Below are 14,666 nucleotides of genomic sequence, written 5' to 3'. Positions count from 1 at the left end.
CTGATACATCTTACAAAGATTGTCAAATTTAAAATAAAAGCTGAAAAGGAAAAAATCTATACTTGAAATAACTACCTCAGTGTACTTTTTTCCTTAAAACTCTAACACAAGTGAAGCTACAGTAACTCAAATATGTGTGTGTTACAACATTAAGTCATTACATTAGACATACTGTAGCGCTACCTTGTGGTGAAAATGATCATTTTACATTTCCTTTTTACAGATATAAAATACTGATCTTGATTTTAGAAACCACAGACCTGTGAGGATGATCTGAGACGAGGGAAGGGTGTTAGCAGGAGCGATCCGCGGCATGGGCCGACTTTTGTTGGCACTGGGTGGCTGTAAAGGTCGAGGCAGAGCAAAAGTCTGAGGTTGCTGTACAGAAGTGGCAGCCAGAGGAGCCAAGGTTTGGAGATGGGATGGGTGACCTGGCGCTTGTGCAGATAAGGTGCTATACTCCGAGCTGTGGCTGAAGGTGGTGGCTGAGTTGCTGGGCGTGACAGTAGAGGAGGCTGTGTGTGTAATCACAGATGGCGCTACAGTCTCATCCAAGACTGAGGTGTTGTTCAAGGGTGAGGTAACCATGGGTGCTGCTGAGGCCATGTCCTGACCTGGAAGGCACTGTACCAGAGGATCATGTGATAACGGCTGAGCGACAGAGGGAACCTGACCACTGGGCGCTACCTGCCCAGGGAACAAGGACATGTAGTTGTGTGCATAGACAACATCGCTACTACCGCCTGACTGACTGGCCATGGGAGGGGGGACAGACATGGGGCTAGAAGGGGAGATGGGGTTGGTTGTCAGCTGCATGGAGGACATTAACTGGGCCTGGCAAGGGATGAAAAGGAAACAAGCACACTTAGTAAAATATGATACAGAGCAGACACACTTCTGTGGTTTATGACAGTAAACAGACAGTCTGATGACACATCTGTTACACCTGCTCTTTAACTAACTGGTAGTAAAAGTTTCAGGAGAGGATCCATTATTTATAATACTAAATATTCTGAATAATTAATAACTGACCTCACTGCTAACTGATCCTGTACCTTAATTTTCATTCAAAGTTGAGATATTCTACTTTATTGAAACTTTTATTTTTAAAATATTTTTACCTTCTTAAGATTTTTGATTTGCTTCATACTGAAGTTTATTTTTGAGCCATACTATTACGTTCATTTCATAGGTCATAGTTTTAACATAATCATTAAGTGCTGTACCAAAGGATTTTCTTGACTTTTGGAGTATTTAAAGTATAGTACACGTCTTGTCTTCAAATACTGGTTTTCTAAAGTCAATTACAGTGAAGTACAGTGACAGGACAATGACAGTGTGCATATATAATTGTCAAACAAGCTTCTTGCTTTTTAAAAAGGTTCACTGGACACTTTATTGGGTACAACTATTTCAGAATGAGGAGGAAAAGTGATTTAAGTAATTTTGAACGTGGCATCGATGTTGATTGCTCTGAGTATTACAAAAACTGCTGATCTACTTGGATTGCCCACAAAAACATCTGTAGGGTTTACAGAGAATGGTTAAAAAGGTATAATATCCAGTTAGCAGGAGTTCCTCTGGGTGAAAACGTCTTGATTGATGTCAGAGAAGAATGGCCAGATTGCTTCCAGTTGATATCAGGGCAACAGTGACGCAAATACCCATTTGTGCAAACCAAGGTATGCAAAAGAGCATTTCTTAGAGCAGATGGTCTGCAGCAGAAGACCATCATATAGACTCACCAATATGAGACAACGGGAAAAAAAAAAAGTGGAAAAATGTTGCCTGAGCTTTGATTTCTGCTGCAACATTCGAGTGGTTGGGTCCAGATTTGAGGTAAGCAACATAAAAGCAATGATCTATTGTCTATCAGTGGTTCAGGCTGGTGGTGGTGGTGATGTACACTTTGTACCGACTGAGCACTGTTTAAATATCACAGCCACCAGATCTCCATAGCACCTGTGGTTGAACAGGAGTTTCACATTATGGATGTGCAGCAACTCTGTGACGCCATCATGTCACTTTCGACCAACATCTCTGACGAATGTGTCCAGCACTTTTTTGAATCTAGGCCATAAAGAATTAGAGTAGTTCTAAAGACAAAAGCAGGTCCAACCCGGCACTAACAAGGTGCACCTAACAAAGTGTCCGTGAATGAAAGTGTCTGCTGGTTCAACCAGGTTCAGGTTTCATGAACGCGGCATATCTTTGGCATCGCTATAATGAGCCTATGTACTGTCTGTGTTGCTAAAATTCATACAGGGACCCAGAAACAATTAACAGTGGACCCAAAAGAAACATTTTTTCACTAAAGCCAAGTCATGGCTGATTAAAAAACTTTTGAGAAACTTCAAGGAGGAAGGTAGCATGAAAGAAAAGCCAAATATTCAGAGCTATTTAGAGTACACAATTTTATTGAAAATTTTATGAATTAAATGTTAATCAGTTTGAGCAAGTCATGTATGAAAGTGCTGTGTAAACAGTTTAGTAATATTATTATGTTACTTCATTGTTTTTGTCTAACTACAGTAAGGCAGAAAGTTGGTGGCAGACGTGGCAGAAATACAAAGAAATTTAAAATCTAAGAAAATAAAAAAAAACTCTCCTTGAACAAACTGTTTTCATGGTGGTGTGTGTTAGGGACTGAGCCTTGGATCTGTGTTTACCTGTGACTGAGAGCTGCTGCTGGGTAGAGGGGTGACAGATGATGCAGTGGGGGAAACAGAGGGGAAGGCGGACTGACGGAGGCTGTGAAATAAGTCTGGAACAAGAGTCTCTATGTTAGCTAGAGGTTAGTAAAACCACACTACTTTTTGTGTTAGGCTAGGCCAACTGCTGTAGCAGAGTTACTAGAATATGTGCGCTTGATTTCTGTACAGTGTGCACTATTAGTCTGTGTCAAGTCCTAATGCAGCTGTGGGTGGTGCTTTACTGTTACCTTGCAGTGGATCAAATGAGTCCATGAAGTCCAAGTTAGGCTGTAACGGGATGAGTCCTGGTTGGATCATGTCAGCATTCCATGCATGAGCTTTGGACAGGAGAGGCAGAGTTATGGGGAGTAAGGGCCACGGCATGGCTATGTTTATGCAAATATAAGAGATCCAGTTCCACAAGCATATCTTTTCTTGATTTTCTTACCAATCTCCCTCGGATTAGGGAAGGGTATGGGCTGGTGTGAGGCCAGCGTAGAGAACAATGTGTCCGTAAACTCAGACATCAAAACGTCCATGTCGAAAAGGTTGTCCATCTCCATGGGGGCAGGCGCTTCATTATTCACACGACGAGTCACACGGCGTGCAGCGGCCTCTTCATCCTGATAAAAGGAGACACGGAGCATGTCTGGAGAGACTTCCCCAAACAGGGATAACTGCTCCTCCGGCCCCTTTGAGCGTTCAAAATGCAGCAACCACACCAGTTAGCAACACACAAGCATGCAGCATCACATAGTATTGTGAACTCCTCATTTACATGAACTGTGCAAAAGTTTGATGGGAAATTTCATTTTATGTATTTTAGATGGGGTTTTTTTTAATGATACAAGCTACAACCGTTAATTCAGTCTTTTAAACGAAGCCTAAACGATGAACCTTGATCTACATTCAAGCAGGCTGCTAATGTATTTATTTATTCTTTACATTTACTTTTCCATGCTGTCAAACTCAAGACTGACATCATTACTCTAGTCCAATCATTTTCTTGCCTGTCTTCTGCGACCCAATCAGCTTCAGTTCTGCATGCTTCAGATCTCAGTGCTCTTCTGTCATTGTAATGTCAGACTCGCATTCATGCATTTCCACCTCCCCCGGTGTCTCAGAGCCCCATCAAACCCTCCATTTCCCTCTTCACCACCACCATCAGTGTCTGGATCCTAGAGGATCCTGTCCGAACTCCTGTCACTGCTGGGTCACTGCTCCGCTGCTCCACAGCCTAATCACTAAATAGCTTTTATTCAAATTCTGTATCTCAGTAAATCATTTGAACTTGTCTGAATGATCTCTCCATACTGAACTTTGAATTAAATTAAATTTTCAACACATAAAAAACAGCTCAAAACAGTTACTACAGTTGTTGTGAATAAAGCAAATCATTAATCATATCTTCAGTTGTTCAACTAAAATCAATTTAGTTCTGTTTAATAATAGCTGGTATAATTTGGGGCGGGGTCTGTCCTCTGTGAACATGATATAGCCTGCATTATTTTGGCTTCATGTTGGAAATGGAAAATACATTCCCATGTCGTTCCTTCTTCCCTCAGCAGCAGACATACAATGGCCAGTCCCCCAAAAATAAGTCACCACCTGAATGTAACTAAGCAAAAAGCCAAGAGTCTTCCAGTAATTGGATAATTACTGCAGTGATTACTATGTTTCAGCTTGCAACATGTTATTTGACTGTAACTGATGCAGCGATTAGCTTCTCATTTTTTAAACAACCTTGTTGAAAAATCTATCCAATAGTCATGGAATAGTCTTAAAAAAGTAAATAAATAAAAAGTAGAAGTCCTTGATATGTTTAACAGTAAAAGTAACAGCATTTCCACACATGATGGGAAGAGAACTAAAGGGACTGAAAATAAACAGCTGTGCAGCTTTGAGAAAACCAATAATTAGTGAGACTAACTGGGAAAAAAGACTTCATTTCACTACGGAGCATAAACATTGGAGTCATACCAATAATAGGTGAAGCAGGGTAAGAAGAGAAATGGCTGAAGTAATGCATCCATGATCCCTAGTGGAAGTGTTGTTGTGATCTGGGGTTGGTCCGGTTGTTCAGGCCTATTTAAGCAATGTTTTAGGTCAACTAACTCCTGAATATACTGAAATGCCATGCTCCCTGAACCAGAGAGTGGTATGGCGGTAAGTCATACTGCCTTTAAGCTCAGGGTAGTAAAGCTTACTGCCACACACTGCCCAAATACAAAAAGGGTAAATAGATCACTAACACCAAATACAGATTTTATTTTGGTCTCTGCTTTAAATTTAACACCTCAAACTTTTGCACAGTGCTGAACGGGTGAGGATCCCACCATACCCGGCATGTTGGTCATTTCGTATGCTGTCGGTAAAAACACCACACGACCACATCCATTTATATTCAGCATTACAGCACAGGTAGCTGCTCCAGTATTCTCGCGAACGATAGGTTTGACACTCACACCTCAACATCAGCGCTCATGTCTAAACTCCACAGTTTGTTAAAGTGCCCTGACACTGTTAAACAGTGGCTGGAAGGTGGATGGTTGACAGTTTTCTTCAGTTAAATTAAGACAAAACTAAAATAATTATCTTTGCACAAAAAAAATGCATGTCTGGGATAAAGGAGACACCTGGACCTCTTGGTTATTTGGCAAAATCCTCTGTTAGGAACCTTGGCATAACCTTTGATTCTGATCAGCGGCTGTCCCACTGGATTATAGAAGCCATCTCACTGGCGTACAGCACCAAGAGTCTTGCTTTGCCCCAGGATGTGAGAGTTCATTCCACTATGGGAACGGAAACCTCATGGGCTCTTTTTAAAGGGGCCATGATATTTGTGCTGTAGCTAGTTGGGTATTACTTTTGTTCAGCTCTATCATTTGGATGTCACAGCCCCTTTGGTGGCTCATGGTGTCCTTTTTGCTGGGTCTACCACACGCTAAAGCGCTGGCAGTCTGATTCTAGTTCAGTGGCTGCTCTGTGGGGCGTGTATATATGTTCCATACTTATGTGCTGTACCGAGTGAATCAACGGAATCAAATGAAAGGTTATATCTATAACTTCTATTCCCTGAAGGAGAGGAACAAGGTACAACACAAGGTTGTACCGCCGCGCAGCTTGGCTCGTTGAAGAGCGGATATCAAACTGAGGGATGACTGTGATGACTGGGGGTATATGTGCAGGTGGCGCTGTGCACATGTCATTGCAGGTCATCCGCCTTAAAGGCGTGAACAGAGGTTTCTTCAGCAAGGACACACAAGGTAGTGATACCCAAACTTATGTTTTGTACCCCATTCCTCTCCTTCAGTGAACAGAAGTTAGACATAACTGTTCGTTTGCCCCAGAAAGTGTCTTTTTTTCCAAGCTTTTGAAAAGTCTCCCTCTGTATAATCTGTGCATCTCTGAGCTTCTGTATCGATATAACATTAAAACGGCACTAAGGAAAACAACAGAGTTATACGCTTGTGTCTTCAACCCAGCAGTGACACAATGTGCCAGGTTACAGAAATCGAGAGGTGCACGACCGGCGGAAAGGTAGAGGTGGCAGAGGTGACCATATTCCACATGCCGGGTATAATGGGACCCTGAATGAGTGAGTGGGTGAGTGAGTGAGTGAGTGAGTACATAGTTTTACAAACTAAATTAGATGCACACAATCAAAAGTGCCTTGTTTGCATAGTCACAGATGATATTCTAAGTACAAATAATTTCAAGTTGACTGGGTTAGTGTGGTTTAATTTCATCAGTATCAACATCTGGCTGAACAGATGCTGACACTAATGATTATGTTAATATTAACGTCTTGTTAGTGACCTAAGCATGTTGCAATGCTGCATACCTTAAGTAAGCTCGAGAGGTCGTCATCCTTGTGTTTCTGTAACTATAAAAGAGTTCACAAGTTCAACATTAAATAAATATTTATGCTTTATGGCCAAACAACATGTCTACTAAAATTTCTCAGCATCTTTGTAACAGAAACAGTGTTTCAGTATAATTATACTGTACCCTTTTCTTAAAGTATGTTCTCCATTTGTGGTATTCTCTTATGACAATTTCAATTCTTCTTTTCCAGGATTTCCCCTCTGCAGCAATGGCCTGGAAAAGAGAAAGAGAGAGAGAGGAACTAAACCGAAGCCTATGACAAGCATATGGTACAAAGAAAGGAAGCAGGGAAGGAAAACGAACATCAATGTCAAGAAAGTGTTTTGAGTAGGGATGGGTACCGGTGTCCGGTGCCATGATGGCACCGGTTCTGACATAAACGGTAGTAACTAGACCGAAAAGCAGCGCACATTTTCGGTGCTTTTTTTTCCTGAGCCAATTCTAGCCAATCATTTTACGTTTCCGAGGATAGTAGGCGGGGCCAGGTACGTACGTTCTTTTAGAGCAGAGCTACAGATTAAAAATGCCCAAGGCGAAGCGATCAACAGTCTGGCTGTACTTCACAGCAAAAGATGCAAACTCAGCAGCCTGCAACAAGTGCTTTAAGCTGATACTGTGATACTGTCAAAGGAGGTAACACCTGAAATCTGATGAAACACCTGGCGACGCATAGCGTTTTTTTTTTAAAGCCGAGAAATGCGCCGTGTTTGATAAAAAGTGGAAAACAGTTAAACATGAGAGGTTTTTGGACATAGTTTGTGTTTTTTCCATTGTTTAAGCACTGCTTCCAGCCAAGAGTGGGACCATATATGCCCCATAGCTGCAGAAAAGGCTAACATTGTTATCTTTTCACAAAAAACACAGCTGAACATGAGAGGTTTTTGGACCAATTTTGTGTTCTCCATTCTTTAAGCACCGGTTTGAGCACCGTTTAAGCACCAGCACCGTTTCAAAAGTACCGGTTTGGCACCGGTATCGGATAAAACCTAAACGATACCCATCCCTAGTTTTGAGTGTCTGGACAACTGGATGATTTCAGCGAAAAGAAAAAACAAGTCTCTGTGCATCTCACAATGATCACCACTTCTTCATCTTTACCTCAGGACGATGGGCGTCCAGGTCCATACTTCCATCAAGTGGTGTCACAAAGTGACAAACGGGATTCGATCTTTTCTCCACATCTGGGGTTTGAAAAATAACTCAAGTTTAAAATACAGAGTTGGATTTTTCCATCTTAGAGAAGGATATTTAGAGAACATGGGAAAAAAAAAAAAAAAAAAACAATCAACATAACAGGTATGTACAGTTATGGTCAAACATTTCCATTCATCATACACACAAATGTCAAGGTTATTTTGGTCTCTTAATGATTTCTTCAAACTTCTATTTTTCCAGGGTGGAACGATTGTACAGCATACATCTCTGATCATTTAAAAACAAAAAACAAAACAAACTAGAATACGCTCATTTCTAAATGACTGCGTCCATATATTTACCCTTTTTTCCACCGCAGAAAAAGAAGAGTTCAAAGAAATTACCAAAGGCCTAAAATTGCTACAACATTCATACCCACGATGACTGGATGTAACATTTTGACTACAACTGCTATTTAAAGCTTAAATAGCTTTAAATAGCAAATAAATAGCTCTATTTGTTTAGTTATAACTCACCCAGCTTAGAAAACACTTGACCCAGATTTAGTTTACTTAGTGATGTAACTAAGTTACTATTAGTCACTTCCACAAATCAGGCGTCACCTGTGGTGACCTTGGATTCACATCAAAGTGTATTTAAGACACACAGCTTTCCGTTTTAAGTCATCTATCGTCAGGCTGGTATAACTTTGAAATATATTAGCCAAAACATAGTGGCTCAGTTTGCAAAACATGGATTATAAGTGTAGTCTGTGTGTTTCTCCGTTTACATTTTCTTTTATTCTAGAATTAGGTTTACTGCATGTCTGGAAAAGTGGCTAAGCTTCTGCTGTAGTAATGACTTCCAAGAAACATGTTCACATGCAATAAAGTATCATATCAGAAGGACCACAAGTAGCTATCTATAAACACAAATAGAAGCTTGAATAATAACTTCAGTGAGAAAAGCATGCTGACATGTCCTAACCATGATACTAATAGTCCATTCCAACAAAGCGTTTTTAAGAGCAGTATTCAGGTCAGTACATGTCCCACAAAATGTGTATAAGATTTCAACAGTGATAATAAGACAGCTTGATTACAGGTTTCTCCAAACCCCTTCACTCTGCTCTCACACTGCTGGATCAAGAGCCTGTGTATGAAAGGATACTGGAGACAGAAGATCAGAAACTGTCTCTAAGAACTATTACGGTGGAAGTAAGACCGGCATGAGATCCTTTCCATTCCCTTTAGTATCATTATTAAGTGCCCATCTCATCCTATCCTGTATTTTTTTGTTGTTTGTAAGCGGCTTAAATTTTTATCTGGTATAGTAAGAGATTTTTATGAAGCCCATCAAACACTTATTATGCTGTAGGCATTTTTCCTTCACCCTTTGCTTTTCCCTCATTAACGCAGATTACATGAATTCACCTGCTGCAGGCAGCCTGGTTGTTTCCTGTCTGTTAAGTTGCTGATTCCACACTTCCTGTGCTCTGACCTGATTTCCCCCCAGGATCTAAAGTCACATGAAAAACAAAGTTTTCACAGGCTCTATGCAGTCCTGTAAATAACTGTACCCTTACTGCTTAGATAGCTTTAAGAAGGGAAGGCACTGGAAATCAAATGCATTTGATTAATTAACTGATCATCAGCAATGCACACCTGGAGCAATCAGGTGTATATTAACATAATCCCACAATCCAAAGAGGAGATGTCCCAGAAAAAAGTCAAACAATAAAAATAAATTTTATTTATTTATTTATTTTTTAAAACACAAACAAAAAAACTCAAGCCTACATCTCAGACTCTGCAGGCTTCAGTTAGCATGTTAAATGTTAAATTTAGATAATTTCAAAAACACTGAACAAGCACAGCTTGTTTGGAACGGTTGCCAGGAGAACTCCTCTTCTCTCTAAAGGAACATGTCAGCACAGCTTGCAAAGTTTGCAAAATAAACCAAACACAGACACCTCACACTAACTGTCAGAGTGCATTCTTGATACAAACGTGAAGCCATCTGTTCAAGAGCTAAAGCTCGGCTCAAACTGGGAATCGAGGATTTCCAATGGCCCAGTCAAAGTCCAGACATCAACCTGACTAAAATGATTTGCCAGGACCTTAAGAGAACTGTGTATAAATGAACTCGTGCAAAACTGACCTGAAGCAACGTTGTAAAAAAGAGCGGGCCAAATTTCTCCACAATAATGTGAGAGACTGATAAAGTCACATATAAACAAAGTACTTCAAGTTATTGCTGCTAAAGGTGGTTCTACAAGGCACTAAATTGTGGGTGTAGTTAGTTTTTCAAAGCCTTTCATGTTCCTCCCCTTCTTAAGCATATTGTTTTAGACCTTTATGCAGCTTTTGTAGTGATTAAAACTAGCTTCTCATTAGAAATTACAAATTGTAACAATAATTGCTAAACTTTTATAATATGGGGACTCCAGAAGGTTGGGGGGAAAAAACCTGACAGAAAAAAATGAGTTAGTAAGTTCAGTGTTATGAGTAGACACAACACTGCTTAATCCCCAGAGTTACATGCCTTTTATATGCTTTAGTGTCTCATAGAGCAGCATTAAGAGGCCTAACAAAATTATCTCTCTGAAAAGGGTGAGGTAGAATTAATGGACTGAAAAAAAGCAGCCACTGTCCACAGAAACACTTTGAAAGACCTGGAGAACTACTGCTCAAGACCACTTTAAAAAATTACACAAAGGTCTGGAAGCAAAACATAAAGAAATGAGGAGTGCCTCGAGACTTCCACAGTACTGTATAAGGCTTCTTAGTAGAATCTAGGGCTGATAAATTAAATTATGGCAAAAACCTTAAACACAATCAATCATTTTCATGTGTTGAATTCTTTTTCTTGTAAACATACATTTATTTGCACTTTAATTAGCTGAAAATCAATTAAAACACACCTGGTGTGAAATACATTTGGGAAGAAAAGGGCTGTGAAACCAAGAGCAGCACATCAAAAGAAACTGCAAAACAGTAATCGCTTTTAAAAATAACTGGACGCTATAACTGTAACTGAAGTTCAAGTTCAGTGAATTGTGAAACCCTACTAGAACCCGTAGGAGTCCTTGTTACAATCCTTAAAAGGCAAAAAGATTCTGGATAAAAGAACCACAGACAGTGAAACATTGTCTCTGCACCATAGATGGGTTCTCATTAGAACATCAAAAATGAGCTTTTGAATTAGATCTTTTACAAGATGTTCCATTCATAAGCTAAAGAACTTGATATGGTTCATGTCTGGCCCATGAATGTCGATTTATCGCAAAGGACTGTGTTACACTGAGGGCAATTTTTTTGTTAAATATTAACCAAAAACAGTCACTTTCACTTTTAGTGTATGAAATGAAAAGCACTGTGGAACTCTTACATTGGATGTACCAGGCTCGCCATATGGCGTTGTTCAGGCGAATCTTGTCTCTCCAAAGCAGTTTTAGCCCTTTGAAGTTCTTCCACTTTGGAGACACCAACTTACCACTGAAAAGAAGAGAAAAACATCAGTAAAATAACTGTAAGACCAAACGAAAAACCCGTAAGATACTGTAAGAATAACCTGCATTAGCAAATCACAAACAGTTTTTTCTTTGATTAATTGATCATGCAACGTGTGCATGATCAATTAATCCTGTATCTTTTTCACAGGTTTTTTTTAAAGCCTAATCATGATGCTTAGTGGCTATACTGATCCAACACCCATCAATTAGTAAAAAGGTAAGAGAGCACCATCCTCTGACAGGAGTTATGTGTCTGACGAAAGAGTCTCACCAACTGCGCAGCCTAAATTTGGCTAATTATATTTGAACTGGGGTGGGCCACAGGACAAAATGTAAATAAATAAAAATGTATAATCACATTAAAAAAAGGTGTGAAAAAAAGTGAAAATAAACCACACGTGCTGTTCGCCTGCTCAGCCCGTGACTTATGTCTAACCACACGAGCGGGAAAGTAAAGACACACAAGAACAAGGAAGCCTGTTTAAGGTCATGCTTGAGTTACAAGTTATACAACAATATGATGGTGGCTGCTCCTGCAGCTTACGCAAGCAGTAACATCACACATACGCAGACACACACACACACACACATCGGTAATGTTGAGACAAGTGAGCACTGGGGGAACTCATCTGTATCTGCAGGTATGTGTACAGCATGTGCGCTTAATGATTACAACACAGTAACGGTTCTGTCTGTTCAGTGTCAGATAACAACAAGATGGGACAGTCAAACAATCAATGATAAAAATCACTGACGCTTTGTGGACTTAAAGGATGCAGGTGTACCATTCTGATAGCAGAGTGCTGAATTGTAAAAAGACTGACCATTACAATTAAAAAAACAAAACAAAAAAAATTTCCAAAGTGCCTTAATGGGGAAATGTTTATCACGATCCAAAGGGGTTAGCTCACAGTTTCCCGTCTTTCCATTCTTCCTGTCAAATTTTACAGCCTGTCCTTCTTGTCCAATCCTTCTCCTTTTCATCATTTGTGTGTTTATTTACTGTACTGAGTATCATTTACTGTACTGCGCACTGAGTCTTTTGGAGCATAAACAAGCCGTTTCAATGGTAAATGCCCTTTTGCTCAAATAAACCCTCATCACTTACAACAACAACAACAGTAACTGTATCTTTAAATAGTCAGGACAAAGGAAATCCTCTGAGCAGCTGGCACCTCAAACATAGCTGTAAACAGAAAACTATGAGTACGGCCACTATTACTATACCGTACCATTATAGGGACCATCTTTAAACACCTTCTACTTTAAATCTGCACAAAAGCATTGCTTTTATGCAAACATACAAACAGTAATCCTATTTATTAACTGCCCAAGTTTGCAAATTCTACCTTTTCAGAATAACGAGATGCTTTATTTATCTGATTTAAGTATTTTATGGAGGCATTATCTTGTGATAAGAGCTGCACGGAACAATTGACAATTGAGTTATAATGATTGTCAATTAATTTTATAAATCCCTGCTCAGACATAACTGCTCAACATTGTCTGGATCTGTAATTGAACTGGAAACTTGAAATGCACAGTTTACACTAATAATTGACATATTTTTGGCTTTAAAATGAATCAACTATTGATAAGAAATAAATATTTTTAATTCTGAAGCACTTATGTGCTACACATGTGATGATGCCACAGAAATCAGATTTTAAACTAAGGCAAATTGTGATGTACAGGCCTGAGCCAGGGCCATGGTGGGGGTGCCCTGTTCATTTAATCTGATTTGTCACCAAGTCATAAAAACTCAATTTATAAAACCACCAGTCTGCTGGCTATGAAGGAGAATGCTAGTTTTAAGAGCCTTCTGCACAGACTTCATTTTTCATACCAAGTAGAAATGTCTTTAAAACAGTCCGTACCTCTACTACATCCACAGAAATGTGTGCAGCTTTGTTTACAGTTCAACCCAGAGTGCTGACATGAACAGTATGTTTGATTCATCCCACTAGCACACAGGAAAATTGCCATGCTAACTTCATGTACAATAAGCCAAGAAACAATAACAAGTACAGTGATGTGAAAAGGAACGCTTTTGCATGACTCTCTGCCCACAGACTAATTACGCCCCATGATTCAACGGCTTGTAGATCAACCTTTTGCAGCATTAACTCCAAGTAATTGTTTGCTGTATGATTTTATCACTCACTCATACCATTGTGGAAAAGTTTTTGCCCACTCTTCTTTACAATGTTGCTTCAGTTCAATGAACTTTGCAGGTATTTGTTTATGCACAGGTTTTTTTTTAAGTCCTGCCACAGCATTTCAACCGGGTTGAGGTCTGAACATTGACTGGGCAATTGCAAAACCTTGATCCTTCCAAACAAGCTATTCTTGTTCAGTCTTTTTCTGTTTCTGTCATTACATTTAACGTTTGACGTTTCAACTGAGACCTTTAGAGTCTGAGACATTGCTCTCTGGTTTTTTTGCTGGTTTTACGAGCACTGGTTAATCTGAGGTGAATTTGCTAGGATGTCCATACCAGCAAACTGGCAAAACTTCTGCTTTCATAAAGGTGCTCACATTTACTGATGATCTATAACACCTAGCTGCTACTTTCCTTCATTGTGGCAGCAGTAAGGGTGTTTTTAGGTTTTAACGGGATTGCACAGAGTCCTGTGAAAACTTCCTCTTTCACATGACTGTAGATAAGCCTGCCACAAAACAAATTAAACTGTTATAAACATCCACTGTGCACAAGTGTCAGCATAACAACACATCTAGTTGATTCCTGCATCCAGGTTTTTTGGTTCCAGGGTTCCTGGATGGGAAAACTGCAAGACTCAGCGGGGTTAGTAAGAAGGGATGAGGTACAACTTAATTTAAGTAGGAACAATTTAATTACTAGAGTCCTGAAATATTCTCTAACTACTATAAAGCTAAGCATTAATGTGTGGTCACACAGATAGGACAATGTGGCTTGACTCAACAATGGTCAATATGGCCATTTCATTTCACTCTCTCTTCCTCTCTCCCTCTCCCTCTCACTCACTCACTCACACACACACACACACACACACACACACACACACACACACACACACACACACACACACACACACACACACACACAGAGAGTAGAATGGCTGTGGCTCAGGTGGTAAAGTGGATGTCAGTGTGTGTGTAAGGAAAGGCACTGTATGTGTGTGTGGTTGAGTGAATGCGAGTTGCAGTAGGAAGTGCTAACTAACTTTTTTTTAGAAGCAGCCAATCAAAAGAACGTAGCCTTACTGGAAAGGTGGCCCACATTTCTACAAAATGAAAAATACTGCTAATTCACAACCTGATGATGTCATGTAGTATGATATGAGTTATAGGGGATATTTTTAGCAGGTAATTTACACAATTCAACCTACAATCCCTACATAATTAGATGCAGGGATCATTTTTTCTGTGTCTGGTTCCTTGATCCAAGTACGGCT

The 14,666-nt window shown here is 39.8% G+C and overlaps 1 protein-coding gene across 3 annotated transcripts in view; it reads right to left on the bottom strand.

Annotated features, from left to right (window-relative positions):
* LOC116332373 (MLX interacting protein) overlaps window positions 1–14,666 on the bottom strand; it is a 33,903-nt gene that overhangs the window by 18,429 nt on the left and 808 nt on the right. The window contains exons 1-9 of one of the 3 annotated variants that reach the window (XM_039621281.1): window positions 11,106–11,214; window positions 9,149–9,233; window positions 7,680–7,762; window positions 6,705–6,794; window positions 6,538–6,579; window positions 3,142–3,385; window positions 2,942–3,031; window positions 2,670–2,764; window positions 261–834 (exon numbers count right to left, since the gene is read on the bottom strand). In XM_039621281.1, the coding sequence (XP_039477215.1) occupies window positions 261–834; window positions 2,670–2,764; window positions 2,942–3,031; window positions 3,142–3,385; window positions 6,538–6,579; window positions 6,705–6,794; window positions 7,680–7,706 (1,162 nt within the window). In that variant the 5' untranslated portion in view covers window positions 7,707–7,762; window positions 9,149–9,233; window positions 11,106–11,214. Of the gene's footprint in view, window positions 1–260; window positions 835–2,669; window positions 2,765–2,941; window positions 3,032–3,141; window positions 3,386–6,537; window positions 6,580–6,704; window positions 6,795–7,679; window positions 7,763–9,148; window positions 9,234–11,105; window positions 11,215–14,666 lie in introns of those variants that run through there. The other 2 variants (XM_031755301.2, XM_031755302.2) reach the window with 2 other exon arrangements.

The sequence above is a fragment of the Oreochromis aureus genome, linkage group 12 (assembly GCF_013358895.1).
Source record: "Oreochromis aureus strain Israel breed Guangdong linkage group 12, ZZ_aureus, whole genome shotgun sequence".
NCBI lineage: Eukaryota > Metazoa > Chordata > Actinopteri > Cichliformes > Cichlidae > Oreochromis > Oreochromis aureus.
The sequence above is the reverse complement of the archived record's forward strand: the minus strand, read 5'-3'. Positions and strand labels throughout refer to the sequence as shown.